General features: G+C 40.4%; 1 protein-coding gene and 1 long non-coding RNA gene across 6 annotated transcripts in view; one reads left to right on the top strand and one right to left on the bottom strand.

Moving 5' to 3' along the window:
• Positions 1-525: 525 nt before the first annotated feature.
• LOC138173931 (uncharacterized) lies at positions 526-17,883 on the bottom strand. 4 transcript variants are annotated; one of them, XR_011171581.1, is made up of 5 exons: positions 17,373-17,877; positions 13,228-13,315; positions 11,097-11,278; positions 4,213-4,297; positions 526-1,364 (listed from the first exon to the last, which is right to left on the bottom strand). It is a non-coding gene; the product is annotated as an uncharacterized lncRNA (long non-coding RNA). The 4 variants fall into 4 exon arrangements; XR_011171582.1 differs by lacking the exon at positions 4,213-4,297 and having other exon boundaries at positions 17,373-17,867; XR_011171583.1 differs by lacking the exons at positions 526-1,364; positions 4,213-4,297 and having other exon boundaries at positions 7,537-11,278; positions 13,196-13,315; positions 17,373-17,883.
• Positions 13,613-25,399, top strand: part of LOC138173930 (coiled-coil domain-containing protein 85C-like) — a 190,458-nt gene continuing 178,671 nt past the window's right edge. The window contains exon 1 of one of the 2 annotated variants that reach the window (XM_069103992.1): positions 13,613-15,253. In XM_069103992.1, the coding sequence (XP_068960093.1) occupies positions 14,467-15,253 (787 nt within the window). In that variant the 5' untranslated portion in view covers positions 13,613-14,466. The remainder of the gene's footprint in view (positions 15,254-25,399) is intronic. The other variant, XM_069103991.1, reaches the window with a different exon arrangement.

Genomic DNA, 25,399 nt, shown 5'->3' with positions numbered 1-25,399 from the left:
TCTAGCTCATTTTACAGATGAGGAAACTGAGGCAAACAGAATTCAGTGACTTGCCCAGGGTCACACAGCTAATAAGTATCTGATTTGAACTCAGGAGGATGAGTCCTGGCTCTAGACCAGGAGCTCTATCCACTGTGCCACTTAGCTGCCCTGTGAAGGCTCATACTTAATGTATACTGCAAGGATCTGCCATCTTCCCTCCATCAAGACAGGTGCCAATCTCTACCCTGCTCAGTCCATGATCTTCATGTAATGCTGGGTCTAGAAAAATCCATAGAGAGACTGGTTGTCTGGATGATGGATGAATGGTGCCTAATGAAGCTCATACTTGAAACCTTCCCAGTTTGGAAAGTTAGGCCCTCAGGGTTCGTGCTCCATTTGCATAGTCTTTGAAAACCCAGGTTCCCTTACATGCTTAAGAGGAGGCCCCTGGAGGGGGGCTTTTGTGGAGGTTCCCAAAGAGACAATGTAAGGAATAACTCTTAGATTCCTCCCCAGAAGAGAGAGCAAAAAGTCTTTAGCTGTCAATCAATCAACAAGTATTTATTAAGCATTGTGCTTAGTGCTGGAAATACAAAGACTTAAATATGAACAATTTTTGCCCTCAAGGAACTTATATTTTTACAGATCACACGTACACATAAAAGAATATATAAAATGAACAAAAGGTAATTTTGGAGGAAGGAATTAGGAGCTTGGGGAGGGGATGTCCTGCGAAGTTGGGGACTAATCGTTGTTTGTCCTTGTCTTTGAAGAGGACCAATGCCATCATGGGATGATGTCTTTATTTTTGCTTTTTGGAAGGCAATTGGCGTTAAGTGACTTGCCCAAGGTCACATGGCTAGTTTTTTTGTGTGTTAAGTGTCTGAGGCCACATTTGAACTCAGGTCCTCCTGACTTCAGGGCTGGTGCTCTATTCACTGTGCTACCTTGACTTGTGGATGAATTGGATTTAAGTGAGGCAGAGTTGTACATATTTGTCAGTCTCACTCTGTCCTCCAGAGTCATCAAAGTCCAGTGGCAGGACAAAAGTCAGAAGGACTGGTGATGGCCCGGGATGCAGTGGGTGACCTTGGTGTCTTTGATGTCTGACCAAACTCTAAGCACTTCAGCTGCCTTCCTGGACAGTGCAAATACTTATTCTCATCTGCCCTTTCTGTCAGGGAAAATCTTCATGTGCTTGGGGTAGACACCCCCTAACTTTCTGTCTGGTTTGAGGTCTAGTGGTCTAGCCTGTCTGCCCAGATGGTTTACCAGAGTGTGGTCACTGCTCATGCTACAGCTTCTTGAAGCCACAGATGAGAGCTGGGTGTAGTCACTCTGCACATCTGTTAATGGAGTATACAATCAGATACTTCCGGGGACTAGAACAAAAATAAATGAAGATTTATTAATAACAATAATACCTAGCATTTATAGAGTGTCTTAAGGTTCACAAGGCACTTTACAAATATTACCTCATTTTATCCTCAAAGCAACACCATGAGATAGGTACTATTATTATCCCCTTTTTACAGATGAGGAAACTGAGGCAGGCAGCGGTTAGTGACTTGCCCTAGATCATGCAACTAGGAAGGGTTTAAGGGAAGATTTGAACTCATTCTTGATTCCAGGTTCCATTCTCTATTCACTATACCATCTAGTGCTTAATACAGGCCAGCGTGGAGCTAAGCACTGGAGACACAAAGAAAGCCAACAAGAAAAATGGTTCCTGCTCTCTAGGAGCTTCTAGGGAAAAAGGAAACAACATTTAAATAACTGTGCTGTTGTTGTTCAGTCATTTTTTAGTTGGGTCCAACTCTGTGGTCCCTTTTGGGGTTTTCTTGGCAAAGATACTGTAGTGTTTTGCCATTTCCTTCTCCAGCTCATTTTATAGATGGGGAAACTGAGGCAAACAGGATTAAATGACTTGCCCATGTCACACAGTTAGTAAGTATCTATGGTCACATTTGAACTCAGGAAGATGAGTCTTTCTGGCTCCAGACCTGGCACTATATACTCTGCATCACCAAATAACTATATACATTCAAGATATATTATACAGTAGAAATATTATATAATAGAAATAGAAAATAGCCTCAGATGGAAGGCATGGGGTGGGGGAGGGGAGGAAGACGAGGAAAAGATTTCCTGCAGATTTATTGTCCCAGCTAAGACAAATCCCTTGATTATACATCAGCATCCACAATAAGGTAAACCTTTTTCTTTAGATTTTCTTCAATATATAGAGGGAAGAGGAGAGAAATACTGTCTGTCTGCATAAGTAAAGGTTGTATGGAGCTGTACATCTGACAGCCTGTTATGGTTCTAAAATCCTTCTGAATGCTGACATTCTGTATTCTGTGGATCTAAGTTCCCTTCTGAGAACTATCCCTTACTGGCAAAATGCTCCTACTTCTCACTAAGGACTATGTCTATATTCCTATAGCTCTACAAAGAAGGCCTTCCCCTTCCCCCTCTCTCTCTATGGTAGAAGGTACTTCTCTAAGTCACTCATATAGCAGGTATGCTGCATTGGTGAATGGAAAACAGGACACCCCTCATCCTTCAATCCAATCCAATTCATTCACTAATCATTCATATGGTGCCTTTAATGAACAAAGCTCTGTACTGGGAAGAGCCCCTCTGAATTCTTAACCTTAACCAAAAAAACCTTTCTCTTGATGTTTCTACCCCATCCAGCTACTGTACTAACTCTCTCTTCCCAGTTCGCTCCTAAAAGCACTTAGTCAAGTTTTCTACTTCCTGCTGATCCTGCTTCCTGAGTAGCCACCCACTTTTTCCTCAACCCCTTTCAACTTGGCTTCTGTCTCCATTATTCTGTTAAAACTTTCAAAGTTCTGACCAATGATTTCCTAATTGCTAGTTCCATCAGCCTTATTCCCATTCTAGTTTTTCTGATCTCTCTCTGGCGATTTTGCCAGTTAAGCACCCCCTTGTACTCAAGTAGAATGGTGTTGTGGGAAGACCACAGGCCTTGGAATTAGGTTCTGACTTCACTAGCTGCTTGACTACAGGGAAGCTACTTTACAGCACCTAGTTTCTCCATCAGCAAAATGGGGATGTTAAGGAAGTAGATGAAATAGTAGGTGAAAAGTACTTTGTAAACTGCAAAGAAATGTGATCTAGAATTATTGTTAGCAAAACTGGAGCAAGAAAATGGCCTTTTGCATCTTAAGCCACTATTCTTCTTAATTTATTATGTTGTTTCTACTATCACAAATATCTGTTTCATTCCTCCATAGCCTATTTAGGGAGATTATCAGTTTTCATACCCATCTGGTTCCAGGAATATCACTGAATGTGATGAGAAAATGTCATCTACTTGTGTTTTGTCTTTATAAAAAGAGCACCTACTAATGGATCGACTGCTAAAAGCCTGAAAGGCGATGAATAAAATCCTTGCCAAAACTTTCCAATGGCCTGTCTCATGCAGACTGGAACACAATCAGCTCAGGCAGGAGACTGGAACCTGGACAGTCATTAGACACCAGTGGAAACTCAAAACAGTCTAGCTCTGTCATCGGTGTGACAAAAGGGAAATCAACCCTCAGATTTCCACTGTTTAAGGAGAAGAATTCAAAGGAGAAAATTCTCTATACGAGTAGGGGAAGAGAGATTGCTTATATAGTCCTTAGTGAGAAATAGGAGCACTTTGCCAGCAAGGGATATTTCCACAGAAACAGATATTTCGAAGAAGGGATCTTAGATCCATAGAACGCAGGATGTCAGCATTTAGAGGGATCTAAAAACCATCAAACCCTGGCCCCCCACATTTGCATGACGACAACACTGTAAAAACAACTTTGAAAACCTTAAGAACTATGATAAAACAACTAGAAAGGGTGTTAGAATCCTGGAACACACACACAATGTCAAAGATGGATGGGGCCTATGATAGAAATGACCTTAGAATACTGGAACACAGAATGTTGAAGGTAGAAGAGGCCTTAGAAGCCTAGAAGACAGAATGTCACATCTCAGAAAAAAAGTAACTCAGGAATCATCTGGTTCTACTCCTTGCTTTTACTAGGTAAGAAAACTGAGGCCCAGAGACAAGTGACTTGGCCAAATTCAGATAGGTAGTTAGTTGGAAAGCTGGTGCTAGAACTCTGGTCTCTCTAATTAGACCTGTCTCCATTCTATTCTCCACTCACAAAATTAAGGGGACAGTGCTTTAAACCATCCATCAATCATTTGGCAAATACTTACTGAGTAGCTACTGTATACCCAGACTTGTATATGGTCCTGTGGGGTTACAGCAGACATTATAAGATGCCTTCAAGAAGTTTATAGTCTAGTGGGCGAGACAAGTCAAGCACATAAAAAGAGAATGAATAATACATTAAGTTGGCACAAAAAGTTCATGATTACTTGCCAAATAAGTAATTTAGACAATGAACAAAGGTACAGTTTTTCCCAGGAAAGAAGCTTATTCTAGTCTCCTCATTAAAAAAATTAATTTTGTTTTATCATCAATACAAATGTTTAAATATATGAATAAGAACCAAAAGAAAATATTGGAAAATCTTAAACAATAATGAAAAAAAATGAAAGAAATCAAATTCTCCAACAAACCAATCATAGAATAAATAGGCAATGATATATCCTAAAAATTAAGTAAAATAAGGTGAGAGCTGTGATTGTGAATTGCACATATTACTGTCTCCTTTCATTATTTACCTACTGATCAAACAAATAAAGGCTTTGTCTGTTACTATCCATTGTATTTACCATGAGTTTTGCTGATGTTTGATGTCCCACCCTCCACCTTTCTTTACACAGTTGAAGTCAGTGTGTATAATGTTATTTTGCTTCTTTTTTTTTTTCACTCTGGGTGACTTCATATGAAACTTCACTTATGTGTTTGTATTCTTATATTTGCTGCTTCTTATAGCCCATTATAGCCCAGTGATATACCATTAGAATCAACTTATTTAACCATTCTCTAATCACTGAACAGTTTATTTCCAGGCCTTTTTTTGCGATTATTATTGCTTTTTGGAGGGCAATTGGGGTTAAGTGACTTGCCCAAGGTCACATGGCTAGTTTTTTTGTGTTAAGTGTCTGAGGCTGGATCTGAACCCAGGTCCTCCTGACTCTAGGGCTGGTGCTTTATTCACTGCACCACCTAGCCATGCCCTTTTTTTTGCTATTATAAATAATGCTATTGTGGGTTATTTTTAAGATAGTATTTTCTACTTGTTACAAATTTCCTTAGAACTATAAAACATAAAATTGGATTTGGAAGTCAAAGAGCATTAATATTTTTAGAAAAAAATTATTGTATAGTTAGATAATTGAAAGAGAGAAAGAGAGAAGGAAAAGAGAAGAGACAGAGAAAGGCAGCAGTATAGACCAGACATGTCAAACCACCTTCACCACCAAAATTTTCCACATATTATGAAGATAGACCTTCACCATGAACCCAAGAGCCTTGAGAATAGCAATGTTTCCAGCATCCTCAGCTTGTCCTGTAGGTGCTACAGCCACATCTATTGAAGATCCAGAAAAGAACATTTTTGTCAACAAAGTATTTGGCACTGTCAAATTGGTCCAATGGCAGAAACTGATTAGATGTTATCATGGAAATGACATTAAAGAAGTATTAACCTGTTTTGCTGCTACACCCTAAGGACCATGAAATCTTTCCATCTGACTTAGGGCTGGACCTCCTGTATGTGCTGTCTGCCCAGTTAAAATGCCAGCATCTCGAGAGTAGGGACTCAATTTCCTGTTTCTACCCCCAGTGCTTATAACAGTGCTTTGCATATAGTAAATGTTTAATAAATGCTTTATTAATTCATTAATCCAAAATGATAGGATCAACATTTATAGCTCCACCATCAATGAATTACCATGTTGTTTTCCACATCCCTGTCAATACTGAATTTTGTCATCTTTTGCTATCAATGCTTGTTTTATGAGTATTGGGGGGGGTGCATCTCAAAGTTGTTTTAATTTGAATCTAATTATTGATTTTTATTTCAAGTGCTTATTTAAATCTGTTTCAAGAACTGATTGTTCATATCCTTTGACTACATTAGAGAATATTATATTACTCTTATAAGTTTACGTCAATTTCTTATAAACTTTGCATGTCAGACTTTTATTAGACCTGTGAATAAGGTACAATCCTTCTGGAAAGCAATTTGGAATTAATGCACAAAAAGTTACTAAATGGTGCTTGCCCTTTGACCCAACTATACCACTGCTAGGCTTATACCCAAAATAGATCAAAGAAAAGAAAAGGTCCTTTATGGAGAGAAATATTTATAGCTGTTTTTTTTCATGGTGGCAAAAAAAAGAAAACTAAGAGGATGTCTACCAATTGGGGAATGTCTTAATAAGTTGTGATATATGGTTATGATAGAATATTATTATGTTGTAAGAAACGGATGATTTCAAAATTACATGGAATTATGTGAACTGATGCAAAGTGATACAAAGAATAATTTATGACACCAATATTATAAAAATGAAGAATTTTAAGAACTTTTATTTATAAACTAATGAAGAATGAAATGAACAGAACCAAGAGAAAAATTTGCATGACAACACAGTAAAAATAAATAACTTTGAAAACCTTAAGAACTATGCTCAATACAGTGAACATACGTGATTCCTGAGGACCAAGGATTCAATAGGCTCTTCATTACATACAGGTGGTAGATTTAGGGAGCAGAAGGAGATCCAAACACACATATGTATTTGTGTATAGCCATTGAGGGATTTTGTTTTGCTAGACTATGTATGCTTATTACAAAAAAATTTTGCAATGTTTCTTTTCTATTTTTTTCCTAATGGGATAGAAGGCAAGAGAGGGAAAAAAAATAGATTTCTGTTAATATTTTTTAACAGAGAAGTGAGGGGATGCTACAGATGTGAAATGTTACATGACCTTTCAGATGAAGTGACTGTGTTCTTAGCTTTGCTTAACTCTTTTACCTTGTTACAAGACACCTTTCCTAAAGTGGGAGTGATTGTAAATGTTTGTAATACAGAAACAAAATTGAAAACGTAAGACTTTTCTTTGAGATGTTTAATGTAAAGTATGTATTTTCCTCTTAGTCTGAATGTATTGCTTTTAGTTAAGCAAATTCTTTTTATTTTTATATAACCAAACTGTGTATTTATTTATTCTATATCACAGTTGGCTAAGATTTTTTTTCTCCTACCCATAGTCATACAGAATTTAGGCTTCCAATATCCTATATTTTTTTTGTGGTACCCTCAAATATGGATGTGTGATCTCCTCAATCTGGAGGTACTCCCCAGAGATGCAGATTGCAATGCATTCATGCCTGCCCATCCATGCAGTGCTTGCCCATGCCCTCTCAAAATTTCCCAAAGGGAGTCTACTAAATATGCTGAAATCCTGCCTCACTTTTCCCCAACTGACATCACTAGGGGACCAGTGGAACATTCCAACTGTATATTTTCTTTTTAAAATTTACATCATTGATCCATTTGGAACTTACCATAATGTTTGATGCTAAATGCTGGGTTAATGTTTTCTGAAAAAATAATATTCAGTTTTTCCTGGAGTTTTTGTTAAATTTTGGGTTCCTTCCCCAATGAATTTTGTCCTTGCATTTATTAGATATTAGATAGCAATAAGCATTTGGTTCATAAACTTTGCTTACCTAATCTAGTATACTGATCTGTTTTTCTACTTTTTAAAAATCCAGTATCAGGTACTTTTGACAACACATATCATTTTAGACCTGAAAAATGCTATTTTTATTTCATCTTGCTTTGTCCCATTTTCCCTTTTCTTGTACTTCTATGTGAATTTTGTTTTTGTTTTGTCCAGTTCTACAAAGTATTCTATTTGCATTTTAATTGGTTTAGTGTTAAATCTATAGATTAATTTTGGTAGTAATGTAATTTTTACTATGCTAACTTAGACAGGCCAAGAATACTGAATTCTGGAGGTAACTAGTAGCACATTGGATAGAATGCTGGGCCTGAAAGCAGGAAGACACGAGTTTAAATTTGTTCTTAGATACTTCATGATCCTGGGCAAGTCATTTCATTTCTGATTTCCTAAGTTTTCTCAAATGTAAAATGGGAGATAAAAATAGCAACTGCCTTGCAGTGTGTAAGGACCAAATGAGATGCTTGACACATAGTAGGCTCTCTGCAGATGTTTATTTCCTTGCCTCCTTTCCCTTCTCCGGGTATCTAGTTCTTCCTTTATTTCTATTTTCTTAAAAATTGCTTTATAAATTCTCTATGTGTCTTAGCAGGTCAACTTCCAGATATTTAATATATTTTGTTGTTTGTTTGAATGGTATTTATTTTCTATCCATTTTTCCTAGTTTTAAAAAATAAATATGCTGATGATTTTGTGAGATTATTTTGTACTCTGCTACTTTGCTGAAGCCATTTATTCTCTAAATTAGATTTTTGCTGTTGATTATTTTAGTAAACCATCATGTCATCTGGAAAGAGATATTTTAGCCTCTTCTTTGCCAATATTTACTCCTTTAATTTACTTTTCTTGTCATGTTCCTATTATTAGCACTGTTAAAACTATGCTGAATAATAATGGTGATAGCAAGTACCCTTGTTTCATCTCTGTTCTTAATAGGTTGTGTCATATTTCTTCAGTACAAATAAAGCTTCATATTGATTGCAGATAATGCTTTTTATCATATTGAAAAAAATATTTTCTATTGTTATACTTTTTAGTGTTTTCAACATAAAGAAGCATTGTATTTTATTAGTGGCTTTTTCAACATTTATCCACATACATTGGATTGAAAACCAAATGGTTTTTAATTGTTTTATTATTAATTATACTCATTGCCTTCCTAATGTTGAACCCCCCTTGTATTCCTGACATAAATCCAACCTCGTTATAATAAATTCTTTTTGGTATGTGTCATTGTAATATATTTGCCAATATTTAAATATATTTGCAGTGATATTATCATTAATATTTGTCTACCATTATCTTTGCCTGCCTTATCTTTCCCTGCTTTAGTAATCAAAATCATATTTCTCTCTTAGAGGAAGAGAGAGGGAGAGGAGAGAGGGAGAGAGAAAGACAGAGAGAGACAGAAAGAGACAGAGAGAGAGAGAGAGAGATAAAGACAGACAGACAGAGACAGAGAAAGATCATGAACAAAAAATAACAAGAAATAACAAGAAATGGAGGGAAAATAAGAAAATTAAAAAAAACCTATTATACATAGTTCTATGTGAGCAAAAAAGCAATGAATAAATATATTAAAAAATAAAAAACTCCAAGACAAAAGAAATAAATAACTAACCTACATAAGCCAATGTCAGAAAGAGAGATTTATTAGGTCATAAATGACTGCCATGGAAAAAAGGGGCGTGGACTACACAGAAAGATTTATAGGTAAATTTTAATCCTTTTGCTCTAGCAAATACTCTCTTTCTCACTGGCTTAGAAATAAATGTATTGATATTTTGTTTTAACAGACAGATTCTATCTAACAAACACCCAAAGAGACCTCTTAAAAAGTTAGATGGTTGATTATTTTTTTCCTATCTTTTGTTTTCATATTATCTAAATTTCTCCCAGTATACTTCTCCTTTCCCATCTATTTTAATATAAGAATATTTATTTAAAGAAAAAGAAAAAAAATCAGTAAAACCAATCAATAGATTCAAAAAGTCCAAAAATATATGCATCATTCTATACCTATATATCTTCTACATCAGTGAAGGAATTAGGGGGAAGTGTCTTCACATAGCTTTTCTTTCATCCAATCTTATTCTTTGTAATTCTGCAACATATACTATTTCATGTTTTGTGGTGCCTGTTCTTTCCATTTAAATGGTGGAGCTGCAAGCACTTCAGGCACCAGATTCTATAAGAGGTTAACATCACCTGAGGGGACATGGTATAGACTAGATAGAGTCAAAACTAAAATTGTTTTAAATGTAGTTTATGTATATGAGGGTTATCTCAATATATGCACAAATAGATATGATCTGAGGTCTGGCCCACCTCTGTGGAGAGGAAGAGAAGGCTGTCCTCACACCAGAAGTCTGCTTTCCATGTGTCTCTAGAAAGACCAGAACTGAGTCTTTTATGGTAGCAGGTATGTAGCATTCTCTGAAACCATCTGGAGTCATATCTTCTTCCCCCAGGCACAGGGCAGTCCCTCAGCAAAATTGCCCAGGCTTGGGTATTGTTACATAAAAATAAAGTCTTTTGAAGCCATTTGTTTTCATGTCTCAGACATTTGTAGCTATCCTGCCCCTCTCACCCTGTCCCCACCCAGTGAATTCTCCCCTCTAATCAAGAAAAAGTTAAAGAAATCCAAGAGTAACCTCTTCTGTACCATTTCATACCCATAGTCTTCTAACCTTTGCAATAAAACAAGCGTATTTCCTTCTTTTCTCTCTTGGTCATTGCAATGAAAATCTTTCTTTCCTTCTCACCTCTCCCTACTTCCAATAGACATACATTGAGGTGAAAAGAAAAACAAAACCTTTGTCACATATATGAATAGTCAAGCAAAATAAATTCCCATATTGACCGCATTAAAAATAAGTCTCTGATATGTCACCTCTCAATCAGGAGGTAGGTAGCATGTTTCATCATAATTCCTATGAAATCATGGTTAGTCACTGCATTGACTGGGCTTCCTTTAGAGATGACGGGTTCCCCTGGAGGTCTTAAAGCAAAGATTGGAAAATCATTTGCCCACATGCTATAGCAGTGATTCCTTTAGGATTAGATGAATGCCAACATCCCTTCCAACTCCCATTCTATGATTCTGTCCCTTGTAGCCTCTTGGAATCAGTTTCCTCATTGGTAAAGTGGGGATAATACCTCTCAGTCCTGCCTATTCCCAGGGTTACAAAAGTAAAAAACGTCATATAAATATAAGATGTTATTATTGCTGTTATAGTTTGCTATAGGGAAGCTAACGACAACATAAAAGACAAAATGGCAAGGAAAGTTTCCCAAACTTGTAAAAATCCCTGTCCCCTCTGGTTAAAACAAACAAAAAGTAACCTGAAAAGGAAATTCTTTCTAATCAGCATGTCATACCCACTTTTTCAGGTCCTAGTAATCAATCAATTATCAAGCTTTTATTAGCACATACTTTATGATCCCAAGCATTGTAGCTAGATAGGGGCCATCTCCAGTGGTCCTGATCTCTATCTTGTCACTGGATCCAGATGGCTCCACAGGAGAAAGTGAGGCTGATGGCTTTGCACAGCGTTCCCTCCTGTAAATCCAATTCACTTGCAAGTCATGGCATCATCTTCCTGATATCATGGTCTTCTACAAGAATGAAGGAAAAACAACAACACTGGAGATACAAACACAAAATCAAAACAGTTAATACCCTCAAGTCAATACCCTAATACCCTCAATTCCTCAAAGCCAGAAGGCTTCCAACAGAAGGCAGCACTTGAACTGAATCTTGAAAGAAACGGGGGATTCCAACTTGTAGAGGAGGGAGTGAATTCCAGGCATGGAAGACAGACATTGCAAAGGCACCCAGAAGGTAGCGGGAGTGTTCCATGTGAAGAACAGCCAGCCCAGTTTGGCTGGACCACAGAAAGGAGTCAAGTTAGAAAGGCAATATGGAACCACATTGTGAGCTTTAAGTGGCAGAAGAACTTTTGCTCCCAGAGGTGAAAAACTGTAAGACCTGAAGTTCAGGAAAATTACTTTGTTTGGTATGTAGATAGTTGATTAAAGTGGGGAGAGACCAATTAGAAAGTTATCGTAATAGTTCAGGCCAGAGACGATAAGGGACTGAACAAGAGTTGAAGCAGTGTGAGTAGAGAGATGGGAAACAATGCAAGACCTTAGGGAGTTACAAATGACAAAATTTGGCATCTGTTGATATGTCGGCTAAGGTAGAGTGAGGATACCTAGGGTTGGTGCCCTCAACAGAAGCAGGGGAGTTCAGAAGAGGGATAGGCTTGGGTAGAAAGATAATGAGCTCTGTTCTGATGTCTGCCAGGCATTCAAGTTTGAGATGCCCATAGGCAGTTGGAGATATAGGACTAGAGATCAGAAGAGAGACTAGAGTCGGATCCTCTCTCTCTCTCTCTCTCTCTCTCTCTCTCTTCCTTCTCCATTCATAAAATGATATTTGAATTAAAGAAAACTGGTATGGTCACCAAGTCAAAGTATGGAGAGAAAAGTAAGAACTTGACATGGATGACAATCCTGCAAAAAAGACTTCTATTTATTTATTTTTTTTAAAGCAATCGGGGTTAAGTAGCTTGCTCAAGGTTACACGGCCAGTTATTTCTGGGTGTGGTGCTGAGTATCTGAGGCCGGATTTGATCCAGGTCATCCCGACACTGGAGCCGGCGCTCTTACTCGCTGAGCCACCTGGCCGCCCCCGTATTTATTTATTTTCAAGGATTTGATTTGATTTTATACATCCCCATATTATCACCAATTCATTAAGTTCGTTAAGGTTCCATTAAGGTTTCAAAAGCGACTTTTTAAAAAGAGTGCTCAGATCAGCAGGAAGAGAGCCAAGACAGACCAATGTGGAAAAGGTCCAAAGGGCCAGAGGAACTGAGGCGGTGAAGAGTAGAAAACTGAATTAAAGACTGAAGAAAAGTTAGAGCATCCGCCTGTAAGGTTGAGAATGGACCATTAAATTTTACAATTAATAACTCATCAATCACTTTATATAGAGTAATAAGAACAGTAAAGCATTTTAAAGACCATCTGGTTAGCCTCAGTTTCTTCATTTGTAAAACGAGGACAATACTACTGGCACTATTTGAGTGGGCTGTGAGGATGGGTCTTTGTTAACTTTAAAAACCCAATGAAAATGAGTTTTTACTACAGATGAGTAAATTGAGGCTCACAAAAGTTACTAAGCCAACCGTAGATCATATTAACTCCCTGCCCCCATTTCACCTCACCCTCCCAGGTAGAGAGATAGGCAAGGGAGCCTTCTACCACCCAGCTGCTCCCTCTTTCCCCTCTTCACTTCCCCCCCCCCCCCACCTTCTCCTTGTCCTCGTTCAGGTCGTTTACTAAGGAATCGAAATGGATTTTGTTTATCCTCCCTAGACATTTCAGGGAAGCAGAAAAAGATTTCAGCAAAGGCCATTTCTATGATTATATGGGGCGGGCGAGTAGTTGGAGGAATAGGATCGTGGTAGGGGGTGGGGAGAAGCAGAATATCAATATCATCTCTTTTGAGACAAGCGCCAACCGTACCTTTTCAAACCCGTCCCAGGCCTATTTTGTACCTGTATTTTCAAAGCGCTTTACAGTCTTCTGATTGGCTAAGTGGGGGAGGGGCCGAAATATCCTTTCTCTTGGAGCAGTAACTTGAACCTGCCGGGAGAGAGCAGGGGAGGGGAGCTTTGGGGCACTGGAGGGAGGAGACAACCACAACCTGAAAAGACTCAACCATCTAGGCGTCCTCCCCCCGAGCCCATCCCGCCCCTCCCACACCCCCTTGGAATCACCCAATCGGGCTGGCGGAGGGTGGGAGCGCAGCTCCTCTCCACCTCTGGCCAGGCGCCGGGTCTGGAGGACTCCAGGCGAGGTGCGAGTGGAGTGGGGGAGGTTACAAGGTGGGCTGGTCAGAGCTTCTCTCCGCCTCCTTTCCTTCAATCCTTCCTCACCCCAACCCCAGTTCTCCCGCAGGCAGGCGGGCGAAGCCCGAGCTCCTCCCTCCCTGGGTAGGTGGGGCCGCCTCGGGCTCGGAGAGTCGGGGGGGGGTGGGGTAAGAGGGGAGGGGTCTCTCAGTCTCGGTCTCCTCCTCCTCCTGCCCGTAGAGCGGAACGCTTAGCCACCTCGAGCGGGCTCCCAGTGCATACAGTCCAGCCTACCAGACCGAAGACAGGCGGGTATAGGGGCTAAGCCGGAGCCCGAGGCCGGGGCAGGACGCGAGCTGAGCTGGGACCTGAGTGCAAACGTGCGTTGTTCGGAAGGGCAAGGGCAAGGGAGCCACAACGAAGCAGATGGCGAATAGGAACTGGACCGGTGAGGGTCTCTCTCGGCCGCGGGGCCATTGAGACTTGCCAGATGCCTGAGTCTTTCTCCCACACCGACTAGCCCACGTTTAGCTCGGGGCAGTGAAATTTCTCCGCCTCTTGCCCGGAGCGAGGCGGCCCAGGAGAGCCCCAGGTGCGCTTTGGAGAGGAGTGGAGAGCCGAGAGCCCTAAGCCCGATTGTCTGCGGAGAACAGGCTGCAGTGCAGCACCGGAGTCCAGCAGGTGCCGGCTTTCTCTCTCACCCTGCCTCCGGGCCGGGGGAAAGGGCGCTGGGGGAGTCTGTCTGCCCCTCCCACCCAAGGCAGAGGTGTTCTTTGGTCCGAGTGTGTTGGAAGGGGAGAATAGCACAACTTACCGGAGATGCACGGGTGACCGGGGAGCTAGAGCAAGTGAGCGAGAGAGAGAGAGAGGGGAGGGGGAGGAAAAAAGTCACTTCTCTCCTCCTCCCCACCTGAAGGTGTCCAGCGCCTCCCTCTCGGGGCCGCGATGGCCAAGAACACGTCGGAAGGGTCGGGCAAGGAGGATCTGAGCAAGGTTCCGGACGAGGAGCTGCTACGCTGGAGCAAGGAGGAGCTGGCGCGGCGGCTGCGGAGGGCAGAGGGCGAGAAGATGGGCCTCATGGTGGAGCACGGAAACCTGATGAAGGACGTAAATCGGCGGCTGCAGTTGCACCTCCACGAAATCCGCGGCCTCAAGGAGGTCAATCAGAAACTGCAGGACGACAACCACGAGCTGCGGGAGCTCTGCTGCTTCCTGGACGACGACCGGCAAAAAGGCAAGAAGCTGTCGCGCGAGTGGCAGCGCTTCGGTCGCCACACGGCCGGCGTGCTGTGGAAGGAGGTGGCCCTGTCCCAGCAGAAGCTGCGCGAGTTGGAGGCCCGCCAGGAGGCCCTGGTGCGGGAGAACCTGGAGCTCAAGGAGATCGTGCTCATGCTGGACGAGGAGCGCAGCGGCGCCGGCTCCCGCAGCTCCATCGACAGCCAGGCCAGCCTCACCAACCTGGCGGGGGGCGCCGGCGGCGCGGGGCCCCGCGATGTGGGCGACGGCAGCAGCACGTCTAGCACGGGCAGCGGCGGCAGCCCGGACCACCACCACCACCCGCTGCACCCCCACGGGCACCTGCCGCCCCCTGGCCCCCCGCAGCCGCAGCAGTCCACCGTCCCCGCACCCCCACTTCACAAAGCAGCGGACGCGAAGGCCGGCGCTACCAGAAGATCCCTGGACGACCTGTCCGCGCCCCTGCACCATCGGAGCATCTCCAATGGACTCAACGGTAAGAAGCCGGCTCTTTCTTTCGTCTCCCCAGGGGGTCTGGAAGTCTTTGAAACCGGTAGTGAAAGTGTTTTGGGGGACTTCCGCTAGGGGGGAAGAGTTAGCGTTTTGGAAATTCCTTGGGTTTTAGATTTTCTTGGGACAAATCTTCAAAATTAGTTTCCTATACTTCGGAACATACGGCGCTGTTCTTAACTTCGGCTAGGTTGCCTTCTTTACTAGACTTAAAAGGCTTGTAATAGGGGATTGGATGAGTGGCCACTTGTGTGTTGGGGGGGAGGGGAGAATGTGTGTGTGTGTGTGTGTGTGTGTGTGTGTGTGTGTGTGTGAATCTGGATTTGGAATGCTCTGGTCCCTTTTAAGTTCTTTGTAGTTCAGCACCCGGAATAATGTTTCCCTCTCTGGCCTCTCCTGGGTTATCTGGTCCATAGAGAGCTTGAACTACTGCAGTGGTAGGGATTACTGCTTTCTCTGGTTTGTGTTCACCTGTTACTTAAGAGAAGCATCTAGCCCCGTCCCCTCTCTCATTCCATCTCTGCCTCTGTTCTCCCCGAGCCAGGAGAAACCAATTTCCTTCTTCAGTTTTGTATTGCTTTCAAGGGGAGTTAAACAGATGCCCAAACTGTCTCCTGACACACTGTTTATATTTACTAGAAATACCATGTGGGAGGCCCAGGCATAGATTTGCAGCATGAAGTGGGTGATTGGGTTTGTGATAATGGCTTGTATGTGTGTTTCTTTAAGTATAATAAGGGGGTAAGCCTAGCCAGTAAAGGAAAAGCCATGTTTTGGAAGGGAGGTCTGCAGGGTTGGCCAACCCCTTAACAAAGGTTAAGGTTCTGTGGATTTAAGGCAGGTTTAAAATCTTTCAACCCTCCCAAGGGGGTGGTAGGGGGGTGGGAGGCAAGAGGTAATTGTGTTGATGTAGGGGATTTAGCTAGGGGCTTGGGGCCTAATCAGTTCTGGGATTATTTGTTCCAGAGAAGGAAATTACTTTTAGAGAAAATGCAAAGGAGGCCCAGATCTTGGACTAAAGCTGAATTCTTCCTGTCTTTGTTGACATCCTAACACGAAAGTGAAGGCTACATTTTTCTGGAATAAAATTTAAAACATTCTTGCATGTTTCTCTTTAGGGAGGCACAGCCTTGATAACAACAAAACTGGAGTGTTACTGAAATAAAATAATAAATATGCTTATCAGTTAGAGGGGTTATCCTGCATCATAGTGTAAGTGTTCATTTCGAGTTCTATCTTATAAGCACAGTTTTAGTTTATGAGAATAAAGAGATGTCTTGTGTTTCAACTCACATTTGTGATATATATATGTGAACATATCCATACACACATGTGTGTATTTGTGTCTAGATGTATATATATATATGCACACACATACATAAGTGTATATATACATAAATGTGTATATATACATACATACATACAGTAGTCCTTGGCAAAGAATGTTAGTGGTAGTATTAGGTATAAAGTATTTTTATACTAATTATCTCATTTGCTCCTATGGGGCAAGGAATCAAGTAGGAGTAGCCCCATTTCACAGAAGAAGAAATGGAGAGAAGTTGTGAGTGTCATAGCACATCCAAGAGATGTCTGAATGGGTACAGTTTGAACATATGAGAATGTTTCACTAATGTGAAAAGGAGATGAAGGGAAGACATGGTTCCCCTGTTCACATGTTCAAAGGGATGCGATGGGGTTAGGAAAGGTTAGACTTGTTCTGCTTGCCCCAGGAAGCAAAAGTAGGACCACTTGGTGGAAGTGACCTACGGATAGGAGGCTTGATAGGAGGGAAAAATTCCAGGCAAGTAGGTACCTCTGAACAGTGCAGTGGACTAATTTTATTGGTTATTGATTGTAGTTAATAAGCTCTTAGATTTTTTTATTTGCCCAAGGTCTCTTAAAAAATGAAGGCAGTGGGGCCTTGCTTTGGGTGCCTGGAATAGTATTCAACTTTAGTATTTTTAGTATATTTAGTAGTTTTTTCTTTTTATGCACTGAAAATTCATATGATATGGGGAAAACAAAACAAAACTGTCATCCTAAACTCCTAACTTTTGGATCCATTTTTCCTTAAGAAAACCTTGGGATTCAGGATTAGTAAATACCTGTCACAGCCTGTTCCCTCTTCTTCAAGTGATGCTTCTTATCTTCCAGGCTGTATCTGGCTCTGCTTTTCTCTCCTCCTCTCCAGAGCTGTGATGGCACTTCCTTGTTCTTCCACATTTTTGGTTGTTCAGTTCCGGCTTCTGGTGGTTATTCTAAACTATTTGCCTGCAGGTGAAGATTAAACTCATAGTTTCTGGTATTCTTTAAAAGTCATTTTGGAAAATTAATGAGGAAAAAAAAATCTTTTTTTAGGATTGTAGCTCCTGTGGTAAAAAGAGTTTCTCAACCTAGAAATCAGGATTTGTATTTCTGATTATCTGGTAAACTGACTTCTGTACAGGGTGGGGTAGGGAGTGGCTGGTAGTAAATAGAGGAATCCTGATTTGTTGGGACTTGGGTGGGCCCTTTAATACCTTTCAATTCAATCCCTTCATTTGGCTGAGGAGGAAATGAGAAGTGACTCAAGTGATTTGCCTGAGATCATATAGGTAGTTTTAATAGTAGTTCTTAAATAAGAAAATAAGTTACTTATGCTTTTACTTGGCTTGTTGAAGTTTAGGTTTAAGTGGATATTTTGTTACACACCAGGGATCTTTTATTGTTGATCTTTTTGTTTCTAGTTGTGTGCTATTCACTTGGCAGGACAGAATTTCTGATTGTTAATGTCTTCATTGTCCCTGTGCACAGGGCCACCCTCCTCCCCCACTGGAAAAACAAAGACAAAAATCCTACAACACTTTATGGAACTCCCAGCTTCCAGTTTTCGTTGTAGAAGTGAGAAGCCCTTGATTGTCTAGGGAAGATGTTACAAGCAGGCAGGTAGATTGCCTACCTCTTATCCCAGCCTCTGTGTTTCTTCTGATTCCAAAAACATAGTGAGAATTTTATTAGCTTAAAGAAGATCCATTTTGGGGGAGAGAGGTGGGATTCCTTTTTGTGCACATAGTGGGTGCTTAATGTTTGAATTGAATATCTTTTCGATGAGGTCATTTATAATAATGATCTCTTATCTCTATGTAGTTATACTTAGACTTAAATGTATATGTATATACACTTATACTCTATGTAGTAGCATATTATGGTTGCAAGGCACCTCCACTTCTGTTATTTGTCTTACCAGTACATTTATTAAACCCCTATAGTGTATGGAGCTCAGTGCTGGATGGGTGAAATTAAGTTTAGCTATGTGACAGCAATTCAGAAAAAGAGTCAGAGCAGGTAGCATTATCTCCATTTGACAGCTTATTTGGTTATGGTTTCACAGGGGTAACTGAGACAGAATTAGAACCCAAATCCACTCTTCTCCAGGTTCAGTGTGTTTTCCACAGCACCAAAAGCCAAGGATTCACCTGCCATCGTCTTAACATTCATTCAGAATACCCATAAAGTCCAGAAATTTGACAAAAGTAGCAGTAGAGCTTTTCTGTTAAACCATACAGTGAGTGTACAAAAAAGAAGTTTCACGATAGCAGACTGCTACACCGTTGTGATGAGAGCATTTACTTGCATTCATGGGTGTTACATTCAATGATTTCAGATTTTCTTCTAATGTTGATGCTCTATAGTTCTGTGAAGCTAAGAATTAATTCATTCTGATATGCATGGTGACTCTATCTTGTTCTCTAGCTCTAGGGCCTCAGAATTGAATTGCTTTAAATTTTCCTTCTAGCACATGTAATTTCAGCAAACCATATAGCCCTTTCTCTTTGGTCTTCTGTTTGTTAGACAGTTTCAAGACAATTATGGTGACCTATCAGCACCTCTAAACAAGTTGGAATTTACCTCTTTTGGGACTTCTGTTTACTGTTTAGATAGAGAGTTAGCATACACATAGTGATGCCCTTAAATGTGAATCTGAATGGATGCCTGTCAGTAAAAACAGAACCCAGAAGTCCCCAGCTAATGATGTGTGTACAGTTGTATAACAGTGAACTGATTCAGGTAGGAAAGATTTAGGTCTAGTTTGAAGATGGCATCAATATCCGGAGAAAATGAATGGAGAAAATCTAGAAAATCTTTTGAATATATAGGCACATGTACCTATTTCTCTGGCATTTTTGGATTGACAGAAGGAAACTTAGCTTAATACAGAGACTAGACAGGGATAGAATGTGAGAAATAGTAGGGAACTTTAAGAACATTTATTCCAACCACCTCATTTCCCAGAAGCCCATGGAGGGCCAACAACTCTCCCAAGGAACATATAATCAGGAACAGAGAGGAGAATAGAAGACCTAGGTCTTCAAATTCCCAATCTAGGGCTCTTTGTGCTATTATGCAGTGTTGCCTAAACACTCATTTGCTCAATGAGACCATTTTCTTCATATTGAATCTTGTGTTCTATCAGTTCTTAACTAGCTGGGTCTTAGTGATGATAACAGAGTAGCAAATTCAGACAGATGAGCTAGAAAAATCCAGTAAATCGGGTTAATGAATTGAAGAGATGGCATTTGCTCATTTTTATGGTGAGGCAGTGTGGCATAATGGGAAAAATTCTGACTGGGATCAGAAGACCTGTGTTCAGATTCCCAGATCTGACAGCTTTACTTCCAGTGTGACCTTAGGCAAGTCACTCACTTCCCTGGGACTCAGTCTCTTCATCTGTAAAAATGAGGGAGTTGTTCTAAAAGATCTGTAGGGATCCCTTCTTATGCTCCATCTATGATTACATCTATGATCCAATTGTTTTTTTGAAGTCAGGGTTTTGTGCCCATCATCCATTAAATTAGAGAAACTTTACCATTGCTCAGATGGGATTACTTGCTTTTGAAGCTTTATTCAAACTCTGAGAAGGGAAAAAGAGAACAGAGAAAACCCTATTTTAACAGAGAGGAAGGGAATGGATGGTCTTTATTCCTCTGCTACTTTGTTTAAAAAGAAAATCACTCTGAATGAACCCTTTATTTTGTGCCTTTCAGCATAAGAGCCAAGGCCAAGACCTAAGCTACTACATGTTACACTTCCAAAACATAACCTAATCTAGTGAACAAAGGTCAGCAAAGATTGATGGCCATGGTTAGATAAGGTTTTTTTTTTCTTTTCCTAAACATAATCAGTTATGCTCTCATCACATTACTCCATTGGTAAGCCTTGAATAGGCTCCCAATATCCACTGAATGAATTCTTTGGGCTGGCATTCGATCCTCTCTATCATTTGGCTTCAGTCAACTTTTCCATACTTACCTCCCATTTTTCCCTTTAGGATTCCTGTACTTCACTCACATATTAGACATATACAGACTTATCCTTTCTACCTTTATTTGATTGACTCCTTTATATACAATGACTTCTTCTGGTCTACATCTTTGCCTGCCAAGCTCTGCCCTATTCTTCAATAATAATTACTTTCCCTACTCTTCAGTGATAAGAAGAATTTGAGCACAGGCACCAGTACAGGCACACACACACACACACACACACACACACACACACACTCACACTCATACTCATACTTACACACATACACACACAGGTTTGACCATGTCCCTCCCCTACTCTAGATGTTCCAGTGGCTCCCTCTTGGTTCTAAAGTAAAATACAACTTCTCTCTCTGGCACTTGTAGCACTTTACAATCTGACTCAATCCTTGCCATCCTGCGTTATCAGGAAAGCACTCAATTCTATTCAGAACCTTCAGAAGAAGAAGACTGGGTGCATGATTTATTTTACAATAACTTTCTTTCTTTTTTTTTTTTAAAGCAATCAGGGTTAAATAACTTGCTCAAGGTTACACAGCCAGTTATTTCTGGGTGTGGTGCTAAGTATCTGAGCCTGGATTTGATCCCCAGGTCATCCCCCATCACTGGAGCTGGTGCTCTCACTCACTGAGCCACCTGGCTGCCCCTTACACTAATTTTCTTAAAAAAATACTAAAATAGAAATACATTTGAGTACTTAAATGGTTAATCCAATTATCTGGGAAATGCCATATGTGTAAGAGATAATTTCTTCAGTGATAATTGAATAAATGAGGCATCAAAATTAGGTGTGTGATTCAATTTTTGTTGTTGTTTGGACCATTTCATTGCCCCAGTGACAAAATTCCCTGTTTGGGTGATACTACTACTACCACCACCACCACTACCAGTAGTTAGCAGTTTTGTAGCTCTTACTATGTGCTAGGTACTACTGCTACTATTACTACTATGACTACTTACACTACTGCTGCTACTGCTACTATCACCACCACCACTACCAATAGTTAGCAGTTGTGTAGCTCTTATTATGTGCCAGGCACTGTGCTAAGCAATTCACAAATATTATCTCATTTGATGTTCACAACGACTCTGGGAGATAGGTACTGTTGTCATGCTTCTCTACAGCTGAGAAAACTGAGGCAAACAGAGGTTAAGTGACTTGTCCAAGGTCACACAAGTAGTACATATATGAGGCCAGACTTGATCATATCTTCCTGACCCCAAACTGAGAAGTCTATCCACTGGCCCTATCCATTGTGCCAAAGACTTACAATAAGTCCTACAACTCAGAGGTCTTGGAGAGTTGTCTGGTAGTTCTGGGATGGTACAATGCCATGCCTATCATCACACAGCCAGTGTACTTTCCTCTCTTTGTGCTTTGATTAAAAGGAGGGGGGTGGGCTATATAATTTCCAGGGCTATATAATTTCCTACTACTTGTGACATTTTGACTCCTCCATGGAGTTCAATCCATTTGGATCAGTAGGGTTAGGCTTATATTATACTGGGTTTCTCTAGCAATTCCGATCACTGGGGTGGAGGGGGGAGTGGATGTCGTTCCATAACGTTGGTACCCAACAACTATGATCAACACAATGACTATATAGTATGTCCATGACATGATTTCTAACAAACTCGACCAAGGAAGTATCAATAATTTGGCTAGTTTATATAAAGCATGAAATGTACCTAAAGGCCTCGCAGTACCAAACTTCAAACTATGCTACACAAAGCAGTAATTACCAAAATTATATGATGCTGGTTAAAAATAGAATAGCAGATTAAGTACGAGGTTCAGAAGCAAATGAACACAGTAATGTAGTATTCCATAAACCTAAAGATCTGAACGACCAGGGTAAGGATTCATTATTTGGCAACAAATGTTGGGAAAACTGGAAAACAGTCCTATTGAAATTAGGTTTAGGGGACCATCATCTCATAACAGGTACTTCAACAGTATCCAAATGGATATATCACTTACATATAACAGGTCTGGGGTATACTACTACTTCTGATACTTTTGGGTATATAGGATGTTGGGCTGTCCTCAACTGAGTCCGAGTGGGGAAGGTCTTAGCACCATTTTGTGTACAGTAATGCAGCTCCTCACAGCTTTTTATGAACTGATATTTAACCAGTTAATGAATCTATAACTATGTATTGAGGTCTTCTTAAAGCGGCAGGCCCTGTGGAGGGTTAAAAGGAAGACCTCACAATCTAACATTTAAAAAATCAGTGCTAAAGTAAATAAAGAGTTTCATTGGTATATAAAAGATTAGGTAATGCTTTTTAAAAAGTTTATTTTCAAAGTATCAATTTTTTTTATTTACTTGTCCCTCCCTTTTCCCTTCCCCATTGAGCAAAAACAAATACAAAACAATCCTGAAAAACAATTCCACCAATACATATTAAATTTTGCTTTTAAATAAAGTAGAGCAAAAGGATCTTTACAGGTATTTGTTTTTAAATAATCACTAACCTTACATAGTTTCTTTTTTGTGCCTTACAGTCCTTTCTAAGACTTCAGTGTTAGAACTGAACTAACTACATGGGGGAATAGTATGTCACTAGTGCCCATATCTACTTTAACCCATGTGAAGGTGTTTATTAAAAATCTGCTATATTTTGAATACTAGTCTGGGTCATATTAAAATTATGGAAGTGTGAGACATGGTTCCTGTCTCTGGAGAGAAAAAACTAGTAACACACAAGAAACAATTAGAAAACAATTAAAGTGCCACACTATGCAATTAAATGCAGTATAACCAAACTGTTTATTTACTCCAAAATCTTGATTATTTAAGTATTGTAAATGTGATGCTGAGAGATTCCTTTATTGATTTTTAAGAAACTGAAGCAAGGTAAATTATTTTAACTTACCATGTAACTTTAGATAGGTTATTTTCTTTTGAGGGCTTTAGTTTTACTCTTTTGTAACCATCAGATGAACTGGAAGTAGATGATCTCTTCCAATTCTGACATTCTTTAGCTTTGTAATTTTAAGGTTCCCTCCAGCTTAATGTTCTATGACTGCAGTTAAAACTTTTTGGATCATTGAAGTTGGATGTATACTATTCTTAGGAGAAAGATTTTCTTGGAGGCAAGTTAGTTTCATTTTCCAGGAATCACCCAATAACCATGAGTTCTGTGAGTACTCTTCTGAAAATGAAAATTAAGTCTGAGCATACAAATTAAGTTTCCTTCTGTGTAGTTCTTGTTGCCTCTCCTAAGTCATATTTATTGTTATCTGAAGAGCAGTATTGATGTGTGTTTTGTCTTTCTTATAGGGACTAAGGAAGGGACTTCTTGTGTTTGAAGGCACTATTACCTCACAAAGACGCTTTAGGGAATTGATGACTTTATGGGATTTACTAGTGACACTACCTTAGGCTTTACCATCCTCATTCTCCTGTCTTTGGATTCCTGATCTGAGCTACTGGAGCAATAATTTCCCAGTTATACTGACACAGTGTAGTATTGTCTGTAACTAGGAGTCTGATACCCCCTTCTTCTGGAGAGACCTTTGCTATTTGAAACCATTGTTGACAAACTTAATTCTTTTGGATAAATGACTATTTTATGGCTATTGGTGGAACCACCTACTTAGGTCTGTCAAAAGCAATCAGAGTAAAGACTAGTTACAGTGTTGGTTTGACTCTTTTGAGGCAGCTCAGTGTAGTGGGAAGTTAACTAGACTTGAAGACCAGTTCAATCTTGTCTCTTAACTCTTCGGACCATGTGACCCTAGAGAAGTCACTTCACTGGACCCTGAGCTGCCTCACTTATAAAATAGAGAGAAGTAATACTTATAATATCTGCCTCACTAGTTGTTGTGAGGAAAATGTTTTGTAAACCTTCAAGTGCTATAGAACTGCTCCTCTGAAGCATTACATTAGGACTGGCAAGCTGAAGTGGAAAGAAACCTGGTCAGGGACACTTTGCCATCCTCATGCCATTGATAATTGATTTACTTTGTGAACTTGGCTAAGTCACTCCCTGACTGGCCTCAGTTTTCTCTTTCTGTAAAATGAGACAGGGTTGGATAAGGTGATCTCTAAGGTCCCTTTCACATAGTGGGCTACTGAAAAGCTGAAAGTAGGCTCCAGGTCTCCTGGCTCCTAATCTTTCCAATAAATTGTTCTGCCTCCTTTCATAACAAAAGTAGGAAAGTGATAAGTGACAGCCACGTGAGGCATTGTACTGTAAATGAGTAATGAAAGAAATCTGCCTTTTTCTTTCTGGCCCATCAGTGACCTGTGGCAGTATGAGCATCTTGGGAGTTCTGCCTTGATACTGTTAGATGGACTTTTTCATGTGAGTCAATGTACTTTCACCATTTCCACTGAGCATCCTTTTATTTGTCCAGTCTCCTCCATTCTCTTCTGTATCCTCCTTATTTGTGGAGTTTGTCACAAAGAGGCATATGGAGAGGAGAACCCTGGGTGCAAAATAGCCAGATATAGGTAGGCAGTGCTGACAGACATACTCATGTTAACACAGCCACTGAGAGGAAGTTGACCCATTTCTAAAAATAGACAGTCTACTGTCAGGAGAAAAAGAAGGTCTAATTGTCTACTCGAATCTGTCTTTCTGTTGACTCTAGGGTTGTAATATAAGGAGGTTAACTCTTGTCTTCTGAATTAACAGCTTCACAAGGAACACAGGCTCACCCTTCCCAGTCACAAGAGCATTATTGTCTGTGGCAGCTGGTAAAGCTGCCCTCTTCCTATCACAGATCTTGAACGCCAGCATTTTCTCTTTCCTAATGAGCTCTTCTTTGAGAAATACATCCTTTGTGAAGGTAGTTCCGGTCACTGTAATCCTCAACC

Source organism: Petaurus breviceps, unplaced genomic scaffold (assembly GCF_028583685.1).
Source record: "Petaurus breviceps papuanus isolate PSGF00001 unplaced genomic scaffold, PetGlider_PUasm1.0 67, whole genome shotgun sequence".
NCBI lineage: Eukaryota > Metazoa > Chordata > Mammalia > Diprotodontia > Petauridae > Petaurus > Petaurus breviceps.
Note: the sequence above shows the minus strand (reverse complement) of the source record. Positions and strands in the feature narration are given on the sequence as shown.